This window comes from Diplotaxodon limnothrissa, linkage group LG16, assembly GCF_057381915.1.
Source record: "Diplotaxodon limnothrissa isolate DT_005_m linkage group LG16, D_limnothrissa_male_GT1.1, whole genome shotgun sequence".
In the NCBI taxonomy this organism is placed as follows: domain Eukaryota; kingdom Metazoa; phylum Chordata; class Actinopteri; order Cichliformes; family Cichlidae; genus Diplotaxodon; species Diplotaxodon limnothrissa.
The window spans coordinates 11,055,389-11,066,410 of NC_140611.1; the positions used below are offsets into that span (position 1 = coordinate 11,055,389).

The following is an 11,022-nucleotide window of genomic DNA, read 5'->3' on the forward strand; positions in this document are numbered from 1 at the left end:
GGTTCTGGAGAGCCCGGCCAGCACTTTCCTGTCTCCGCTGGAGGGTCCGAGGGGCCCGTTCAGCCGCCTGTCTCCGCTGGAGGGTCCGAGGGGCCCGTTCAGCCGCCTGTCTCGTCAGCTGGAGGGCCCGAGGAGCCCGTCCAGCCTCCTGCCTCGTCAGCTGGAGGGCCCGAGGAGCCCGTCCAGCTGCCAGCTGCAGCCTCATCATCCTCGCCGGCTTCAGCTTCATCTTCGCCTGGTCCGGCATCTGCATCCTCAGCGTCGCCCGGTCCGGCTTCAGCATCCTCAGCGTCGCCTGGTCCGGCCTCTGCTTCTGCCTCGCCTTGTCCGGCCTCTGCTTCTGCCTCGCCTGGTCCGGCCTCTGCTTCTGCAGGGGCCACGCAGCCTTTGGGTCCCGAACCGCCGCCTCGACATCGGCGGTCATCTGCCAGGCCGCTAGTTGGGCGTCATCGTCGATATGGACGACCTCCCAGACGCCAACGCGGCCGGCCTCAGACGATGAATCGTCCTGGACTTCTGAGTTGTCAGCCTCCGGGCCGGCCTCCTGAACTGTGTTTTGTTATTGAACTCCAGCATGTGTGTTTGTGTTTTGGACAATTCACTTGGTTCGCTGGAGCTTGTTTTTGTTCGGTGTTGGTCCCTCCGTCCTGGGCCCCCGCCGCCCGCCCTGGGTTGGTCGTTTGTTTTTGTTTTGGGCTGTCTGGAGCCAGCCCTTGGAGGGGGGGTACTGTCATGGTCCTGGGTCGTTGACCCAGCGTTTTGTGTTTTGTGATCATTTTCCTCTGTTCTAGTTCTTCTGTGCCCTCCCCCCTTGTGTCCGGTTCGGGTTCTAGATTTCCTGTTTTGTTCTGAAAGTCTGTGTCTGTTGTCATTGTGTTCAGCTTGTCTCCTCCGGTCCTCATGTGTATTGGGTTCAGCTGTTCTTCCCTCCTGTGTGTGATTATCCGATTACCTTGTATGTGTATATTTAGTGGGTGTCGGTCTGTGTTCATTGTCGGCTCGTCTGCGTTCTATGGTGTTCCGTTCCTGTCTCTGCCCCACACCCCTTTTGTATGCTCTCAGGTTTGTCATTTAGTTCTGCCAATTTAGGTTTCTTCAGTTGTTTTCTCATGCTTCGTTGTCTGTTCTGCCACTGTCACCTGTAAATAAACCCTCACTCATATCATCAGTCGGCTGCCTGCATTTTGGGTCCTCCTTTCCTCCAACACCACACGGCTCACCCCGCCAGCCGTGACACCCACAGCTTATTGTGATGGCATGGAAAAGCTCTGGGGAGTGTGAATTGCTCACTTATGCTGAGTCCCTCCTATATTAACCACCCTCGATGAGTAATATGGCTCTATTTAACTAATAGAGCCATATTACATATTACTTAATGTTCAGTCTCGAACAGTTCTTGACCAGCTCACATCCAAATCACATGACCGATTGAGGAAAAAGGACCATCATCGTGTCTCTGTTTCAGCTTGCGCTAAAAGTGTGGACTTGAAACAGTGTGTCAGTCAAAAACAAAGGAAGTTGCAATCTCATCAAAAATCAGCGATACAGGTCACACAGAAAAAGACCACAAATACAGACACCTGCAGAAACACTGGCAATGACACTGCCAACCACAGGTGCCATAATACCCAATTAACTGGTATTTGTAATATAGACTAACACTACATTAGATCAGCTTAATATAATGAACTAACTAGAACTAACTAACAAACTTTATAAATTACAAATTTGTTCCATTTATTCCGCCCTAGTCCGTGGGTGAGAGAGTTGCTCCCAATGTATGGTTTTCATGCTGGTGTTGCTTCAGCCCCTGGCTCTTTCGAGCACTACACATCTGATGCAAACGTCAAAAGATTTAAGATTTAAGGAAAAAGAAATAATTGACATTGTACACATGTGTAAATATAAAACATCTACTGATTGTAATGATATTGACATGAAAATCGTCAAGAAGGTCATTGAAGGAATTGTAGGACCTCTAACATATATTTGCAACTTATCATTTCAGACGGGAAAAGTGCCAAACAAAATGAAAATAGCTAAAGTTGTGCCGCTGTATAAAACCGGGGATAGACGCCACTTCACAAATTACAGGCCTGTTTCTTTACTACCACAATTCTCCAAAATCCTAGAAAACCTGTTTAATAAACGATTAGACAAATTCTTAGATAAATATAAATTACTCTCTGACAGTCAATATGGATTCAGATCAAAAAGATCAACATCTCTGGCATTAATCGAATCAATTGAGGAGATTACGAATGCTATAGATCAGAAACAGTATGCAGCTGGAGTATTTCTGGATCTCAAGAAAGCATTCGACACAATCAATCATGACATATTAATTAATAAACTGGAACGGTATGGGATTAGGGGGGTTGTACTGCAATGGGTGAAAAATTATTTAAGTGACCGGAAACAATTTGTGAAGCTGGGTGTCCATTCCTCATCATGCTTGGACATTGCTTGTGGTGTTCCACAAGGCTCTGTACTGGGTCCAAAATTATTTATTATTTATATAAATGATATTTGTAAGGCATCTGATATATTAAAATTAGTATTATTTGCAGATGACACTAATATTTTTTGTTCTGGGGGGAATCTAAAGGAGCTGCTGGATACAATTACTTCAGAAATGTGCAAAATTAAAAAATGGTTTAACAGGAACAAACTATCGCTAAATCTAAGTAAAACTAAAATTATCTTATTTGGGAATTCCCTTAGAAATGCACAAGTGCAGATTCATGTAGATGGTGTGGAAATTGAAAGAGTACTTGAACATAAGTTTCTTGGTGTGATTATAGATGATAAATTAAACTGGAAGTCTCATATAAATCATATACATAACAAAATTTCAAGAAGTGTCTCAATCTTGAGTAAAGTAAAACACATTCTGGACCACAAATCACTCCACATTCTCTATTGTTCCCTGATTGCACCGTATTTGAATTACTGTGCAGAGGTTTGGGGCAATACTTACAAATGTTCGCTATCATCAATCTTTATATTACAAAAAAGGGCCATAAGGATAATCCATAAAACTGGTTACAGAGATCATACAAATCCACTATTCTTAAAATCAAAAATTCTAAAATTCACAGATCTGGTTCATTTTCTCACAGCACAAATTATATATAAAGCAATAAATAACCTGCTTCCTGACAATATTCTAAAAATGTTTTCTAAAAGGGAACGGGGATACAATTTGAGGGGGGAATTAAATTTAAAACATCCTCGTATCCGTACAACATTAAAAAGTTTTTGCATCTCTGTGTGTGGAGTGAAGCTGTGGAACAGACTAAGTAAAGATATGAAGCAATGTCCAAGCATGGCGCAGTTTAAAAAGCGGTTTAAGGATATGGTTTTTACAGGGTACAGGGAAAAGGTAGAGATTTGATAGGGTGTTCTTGTCTAATATTTTCATGTGTGTGCGCATGCACGGGTTTGTTGGTATGGATATATATATATAATTGTAGGCTGTGTATCCTTGAGGTGTTAATGGGGTTATTGAAAATGTGTATATGTGCGTATGTGTGTATATACGTATGTATGGATAGATAGAAACATATATGTGTATATATTTAAAAAAAAAAAAAAAAAAAAAAAATTACACATAACATATAATGTAATTGCAAGGAGGTATTTCTGTAGTCTATTGATACTAGATAGTGGAAAAGGGGTGGGATTAAATAAGCTTATGCTTCTTCCTGCTCCTTTTTGAACATGGACGTTATTTGGAGTTGTGGTTGCTCGTTTTCCTTTTGTTTGCTTTGTTCATTTGTCTCTTTTAATTCTATTTTTTTTTATACTTTTTCAACATGTTCAAAATAAAGATTCAATCAATCAATCAATCAATCAATCAAGATTTATCAGAAATAAGTACAGTATCATAGCAAACAGACTGCATGAAAGTGCCAATGAAACCTTGTCTTGTCAAAAAACTAATAGCAGACTGATTGCATGTTGTTGGACTTGTTTTCCCATTTCATCATTGGACCCAATACAGTCATTTTTACCAGAAAAGTTAAAGCAAATGGATATGAAGAAATAGTTGGTTAACAAAGTTGCTGTTCTAGCCCTGTACCATCAGCATCTGTGGTAAATACACTTAAAAAAAAAAAAAGAGAATTACCTCCGATTAGTATTATTAAAAAAGAATATGGTTTGAAGCTGATTAATAATTGTGACCCTTGTGTATTAAGAAGATATTAAACCATGACAACTTCTGTAGTGACAAGCTGTAGGACTGGTTTTAATAGTTCAAATAAAGAAGACATTAATACGCTTTGCGTGACATAGTGAGTCTGACAAAGTGGAAGTGCCGATTGTGCGCAAAGAAATAGGAGGGACAGTGTGTTTGTGTGCGCGTGTGTGTACGTGAGTGAAGACGAGGGGATTGGAGTGGGGGTTGATAAATCCACCCTACGGCTCTGATCACAGAGCAGCAGGAGCTGGACATGCCTAATGGAGATACAGAAAGTGCCCGCGCTTTGTTTTCCACAATTTCTCAACAATTCCTGCAGAAAGCCGACACTTCATTGGTCGAAAGCCGTGCTGCTGAACATTGTGTTCTCCTGTATCTCTCTGCTCACTGCTGCTCTAAACCTTCTCGTCATCATTTCAGTCTCCCACTTCAGGCACAGATGATTTTTTTTATTGACAATAATGAAATGCAACTGATAAATATCTCTGTTTTTAATTTTTACTTTCGTTTTGTTAGATAAATAAATATCTTTGTCTCAGTTATCACTGTTAAGTTGAATAGGCTTCTTCATGTCTTAATAATGAAACATTTTCACTAAGATGGTTTTACCATGATTGACAAAACATTTTCAGTGCAGCTATCAGCAGTCTTATTTTCATCCTAATCTTACACTTCAGACACTTCAAACTGAAATTGCTTAGTGATGAGTGGAATCAATTTTGCATGTTCTTGGTGTATTTTAATCACAACTGAAATATTTTATTTGCCTCGATTGAATCATGCCTTATTAATAGGACTTTTTCACTGATGGAATTTTTACTGAAGACCTTTTGAAATGATGAATTACTTTTTTTTTTCTCTTTGTAGGAAACTTCACACACCAAGTAACATCGTCCTCCTCTCTCTGGCTGTCTCAGACTTTCTTGTGGGTCTTCTGTTGATGCCAGCAGAAATATTAAGAAGCACGACCTGCTGGGTACTTGGTGATCTTATGTGTTCTGTTTATTGGTATCTGACCGGCAACATTATCTGTGCTTCAATAGGGAACATAGTTCTAATATCAGTTGATCGTTATGTGGCTATTTGTGACCCCTTGCATTACCACACCAGAATTACTGTGAAACGAACCAAACTCAGTGTGTGCTTATGTTGGTTTTATGCTATTTTCTACTGGAGTCTTTATATAAAGAATATCCTGATTGAACCGGGCAGGTATAATTCCTGCTACGGAGAGTGTATGTTTGTCAGCAGTGATATTGCAGGGATTATTGACCTTTTTTTATCTTTTATTGTTCCGGTTTCTGTCATCATAGTTCTTTATATGAGAGTATTTGTGGCGGCTGTGTCTCAAGCTCGTGCCATGCGCTCTCATGTTACATCTGTCACACTTCAGCATTCAAGCAATCAAGCAAAGAAATCTGAGCTGAAAGCAGCCAGGACTCTGGGGGTTCTTGTAGTTGTGTTTCTGTCATGTTACTCTCCATTTTACTGCTATTATCTTGCTGAAGAAAATGTGGTCAATGATCCATCTGCATCTACTGTTATCATTATTTTTTACATTAACTCTTGTCTAAACCCTTTGATCTATGCCTTGTTTTACCCCTGGTTTAGAAATGCTGTTAAACTTATTGTCACTCTGCAGGTCTTCAAGCATAACTCCTGTGAGGCCAACATACTATAAAAGACTCTGAACTCTTCTCCAACTAATTTTTGTCATTATTTTCAGCTGTTAGATTTTTTTGGTTTGTAAGCACCATTTTATGTCAGTCATATATAGGGATGGGTACCGGTGTCCGGTGCCATGATGGCACCGGTTCTGACATAAACGGTAGTAACCAGACCGAAAAGCAGCGCACATTTCGGTGCTTTATTTCGGTGCTTTATTTCGGTGCTTTTTTTTCCTGAGCTGTGATACACTTTAGATTCTAGCCAATCATTTTACGTTTCCGAGGATAGTAGGCGGGGCCAGGTACGTACGTTCTTTTAGAGCAGAGCTACAGACTAAAAATGTCCAAGGCGAAGCGGTTAAAAGTCTGGCTGTACTTCATAGCAAAATATGCAAACTTAGCAGCCTGCAACAAGTGCTTTAAGCTGATACTGTGATACTGTCAAAGGAGGTAACACCTGAAATCCGATGAAACACCTGGCGACGCATAGCGTTTTTTTTAAAAGCCGAGAAATGCGCCGTATTTGATAGCTTGCTGCGAGACCTCACACCGAGCACATCTACTGCGGGTGGGTTGCCTGTTATGCAACATCCCCCAAAAACACGAAGAGGAGAGTCCTGGCCCCTAGCCCTGCCAGTGTAGCAGAAATGATGACGGATGATGATGGCAGCAGCAGCCGTTCTTCTCTGCGTGAGTAGGCTAACCACGTTATTACATTAATGCATGTAAGGTGAACTAGCAAACATCATCATAGCTACATGCGGCTGTCTTCTTGTTTGATGGCAGATACTCTCTTCACCCTGGCTAAAAAGGCTAAAATGACCAAAGAAAAAGTGGAAAACAGTTAAACATGAGAGGTTTAGGACAAAGTTTGTGTTTTTTCCATTGTTTAAGCACTGCTTCCAGCCAAGAGTGATACCATATATGCCCCATAGCTGCAGAAAAGGCTAACATTGTTATATTTTTACAAAAAACAGCTGAACATGAGAGGTTTTTGGACCAATTTTGTGTTCTCCATTCTTTAAGCACCGGTTTGAGCACCGTTTGAGCACCGGCACCGTTTCAAAAGTACCGATTTGGCACCGGTATCGGATAAAACCTAAACGATACCCATCCCTAGTCATATATATATAGAAACTTAGCAAGCAGTTTGCTAACTGTAGCATGGGAGATGGGTGGTCTCGTAGGGTGTCTTGCATTGAAATCTGCTGCAATGACCCGGTTACTGCGTTCACCAGATATCAACACAATTTCGATCCGCTCCTCATGTGTTAACCTCTTCGACATGTCAATGGCTGTGAACAAAGAGACACTTGTAAATAACTCATGAAAGAATAAACTTACGTTGAAACCAAGCGCACCGTTGTTTTTCTTGTGACATTACCAATAAGTTTGATGTGTCACATGGCCCTCTTCCTATTGAAAAAACAAAAGTTGTATCCAAGATGGCCGACTTCTAAATGGCCACCATGGTCACCACCCATCTTAAGGAGTTTGCCCCCTCACATATACTAATGTGCCACAAACAGGACTTTAATATCACCAACCATTCCCATGTTATTACGGTGTACCGTATAAATGGCCCACCCTGTACATACATTCAGCAACCACTTTATCAGTTACACTTTACTCCAGTGCTCGCCACAATAATCCATATTTCTAATTAGCCTTTCTCATCAGCACCAATTCAATTTAATTCGATTTTATTTATATAGCGCCAAATCACAACATAGGCGCTTCATATTGTACAGTAGATCCTACAATAATAGATACTGAGAAAAACCCAACAATCATATGGCCCCCTATGAGCAAGCACTTGGGCGACAGTGGGAAGGAAAAACTCCCTTTTAACAGGAAGAAACCTCCAGCAGAACCAGGCTCAGGGAGGAGCAGTCATCTGCTGCGACCGCTTGGGGTGAGAGAAGGAAAACAGAATAAAAGACATGCTGTGGAACAGAGCCCAAGATTAATAGCAGGTACAATTCAATACAGAGAGGTCTATTAACACATAGTGAGTGAGAAAGGTGACTGGAAAGGAAAAACTCATCATGGTAATCCCCCAGCAGCCTACAGGGAGTGCAGAATTATTAGGCAAGTTGTATTTTTGAGAAATAATTTTATTATTGAACAACAACCATGTTCTCAATGAACCCAAAAAACTCATTAATATCAAAGCTGAATGTTTTTGGAAGTAGTTTTTAGTTTGTTTTTAGTTTTAGCTATTTTAGGGGGATATCTGTGTGTGCAGGTGACTATTACTGTGCATAATTATTAGGCAACTTAACAAAAAACAAATATATACCCATTTCAATTATTTATTTTTACCAGTGAAACCAATATAACATCTCCACATTCACAAATATACATTTCTGACATTCAAAAACAAAATAAAAACAAATCAGCGACCAATATAGCCACCTTTCTTTGCAAGGACACACTGTAAAACCTAATAAGTTCACAGAACTCAAAAATTGTTGTGTATATTTTGGATAGTAATTTGGGGGGTTTAAGAGTAAGAAATTGAACCACACTTGGTGGTGTTTGTAGTTCAACTTGACCCGGTTTAAATTTCTTTTTTACTATGGATTTAATTTGTTGATATTCTAAAAATCTTTTCTTGTTGATCCCATATTGTGTAACTAGTCCGTCAAATGAAATAAATTCTGTTCTTTCTAGTATATGTTCTAAATATTTGATTCCTTTATCACTCCAATCTGAAAAGTTTATCATATTATTGTTTTGTAATATGTCAGGGTTGTTCCAGATAGGTGTACGTTTGCATGGGATTAATGAAGACGCCGTCAATTTTAGAAACTCCCACCATGCTGTCAGAGAAGAGCTGATGTTGATGCTTTTAAAGCATTCATGTCGTTGGATGTTTGAGCTGATAAATGGTAGGTCTGAGATCTCTAGATTATTGCAGAGTGCTTGTTCTACATCTAGCCAAGGTTCATCTAAGAGGGTGTGTTTTAGCCATCCTGAGATAAACTGAAGCCTGTTGGCTAAGAAGTAGTGCTGAAAGTTAGGCAGTTCTAGTCCTCCTTTATCCTTGGTCTTTTGTAGTGTTTTTAAGCTTATACGTGGGGGTTTATTTTTCCAAAGGAATTTGGACATACATGAATCTAGAGATCTGAACCAATCTTGTGGCGGTTTAGTTGGGATCATTGAGAATAAATAATTTATTTTTGGTAAGACCATCATTTTTATAGCGGCAACCCTTCCCATGAGTGATATGGGTAGACATTTCCATCTAGCCAGATCATCTTCTACCTTCTTTAAAAGTGGGATATGGTTTAATTTAGTTAGATCTGCAAGCTTGGGAGAAACATTAATACCTAAATATTTTATATTTCCCGATTGCAGTGGTGTAGAAGAGGAATTATGGAAGGAGCAATTAATCGGTAGGACTGTAGATTTTGACCAGTTAATTGAGTAATCTGATATTCTTGCAAAAGAGTTTATCAATTCAATCACCCCAGAGATATTGGTTTGTGAATTTTGGAGAAAGAGTAACACATCATCTGCATAAAGGCTGATCTTATGTTCCATGTTCTTGCATTTTATGCCCTTAATTACTGAATTCTGTCTAATTGCTGCTGCTAGTGGTTCAATAAAAATTGCAAATAGTGAAGGGGAGAGTGGGCATCCCTGCCTGGTGCCCCTCAAGAGACAGAAGCTGGAGGATGTCTGGTCATTTGTTCTAACACAAGCTGTTGGGGAATTATATAATATTTTTAACCAGTTTATGAAAGAGGATCCAAAACCAAATTTGTGTAAAGTTGCAAATAGAAATTTCCAGTTAACTCTGTCAAATGCTTTTTCTGCGTCTAAAGAGAATATTGTAGTTTCTAGGTTTTTACTGTATGAGTAGTCTATGCTTTCTAAAACAGATGAATCAATATCACTTCCTATTGCAAAATGGGAAGCGGATTTATCAGTTAACTTAGACCTAAACTTCTGGTCTCAGATTTGCTTAAAAACCTTTCATCTAATTAGAAATCCCAGTCTTCAATTAATTCAATACAAAATATTACATAGAGTGCACTATACAGGTCATCGGATGTTCAAGATGGGCTTTACGTCTACCAACAACTGCTCACACTGCCAAACCAATTCACCGGACAATTATATCCACGCTCTTTGGTTCTGTCCACCAGTTCAGAAGTTTTGGCGCGAGATATGTGAAGACTTATCGAAGTGTCTGAAATGTAACATTCCAACTTCCCCCTTAGTGTGTTTGTTGGGCAGCTTAGATAATGTCACTTCAGAAAAGAATATCGCCCATATGGTTTTCACTGCCCTATGCATAGCCAAGAAAACAGTCCTCATGAACTGGAAAAATAAAAATAATCTTAATTCTAACCAATATAGAAATTATCTATTAGATTACATTAGTCTTGATACAGCCTCTGCCACCACATCAGATCAATTGCTCTGGGCTCCTTTGATCAGCTCCATCACCTAGTGGGGGTGGGGGGTCATAGTTTGGTCCCGCCTTCACTGTTGTGATTGGTGTGGGGGTAGGGACAGGCTTAGGGCGTCGGGGGGTTCCCCGGAGGCATCTTCCTTGGGGGGCTCAACCCGGGGTAGCGGTCATGTCCGGTTAGGGGCTCTGTTGGCTCTCCGGTGACTGTTTCCTCGCGGCTGCGTGCAGCGGGGCTAGGGGAGGGTCTGTGCTGACGGACGTGGGTTACTGACCTGGTAGCCTGGCTGCCCCTGGGTAGGTCCGGGATGGGCGTGAGGTTCTGGGGGCGCTCCGTCTCTGGGCTGGGACCCGGACCGGGCCTCGGGGGCTTGGGTCCTGGTTGGTGTGTTGCCGGGGTTGTGGGCGGGTGGGTGCATGGGGGCCCAGCCCTGGAGCAGGGTGCCGCCGGTGCGTCGAGCCACCTGGGGGGCTCTTCAACTGGTGGGGGAGATTGTCACATCTTGCAGGAGCTTTCCTCTCCTCAGGAGCTGCCTCTGCAGGAGGGGGAGATACAGGAGAGGTGGAGGAAGATCTCAGCCTGGGTGTTTATTGTCTTATGTAGTCTGGAAGATGAGTGGATGGTGGGGTGGGTGCAGTTTTCTCTGTGGTGGGGTTGGGTGGACTGTCCCGGGCTCTGTGGGGCTGGGCGGCGCTGCTGCACTGGGCCCGGTCTGGATGGGCCTGGG

The 11,022-nt window shown here is 41.5% G+C and overlaps 1 protein-coding gene across 1 annotated transcript; it reads left to right on the forward strand.

Annotated features, from left to right (window-relative positions):
• Nucleotides 1–4,464: 4,464 nt before the first annotated feature.
• Nucleotides 4,465–5,885, forward strand: LOC146615784 (trace amine-associated receptor 13c-like). The gene is made up of 2 exons (XM_085373824.1): nt 4,465–4,637; nt 5,072–5,885. The coding sequence occupies exons 1-2, from the start codon at nt 4,465–4,467 to the stop codon at nt 5,883–5,885; spliced, it is 987 nt and encodes a 328-aa protein (XP_085229950.1).
• The last annotated feature ends 5,137 nt before the right edge of the window (nt 5,886–11,022 follow it).

What these genes read in the sequence shown, in the direction of transcription:
- LOC146615784 (XM_085373824.1), top strand. Translation starts at nt 4,465, where the DNA reads ATGGAGATACAGAAAGTGCCCGCGCTTTGTTTTCCACAATTTCTCAAC. An exon ending in ATTTCAGTCTCCCACTTCAG is followed by an intron (nt 4,638 to 5,071) that starts GCACAGATGATT and finishes TTCTCTTTGTAG; the next exon opens with GAAACTTCACACACCAAGTA.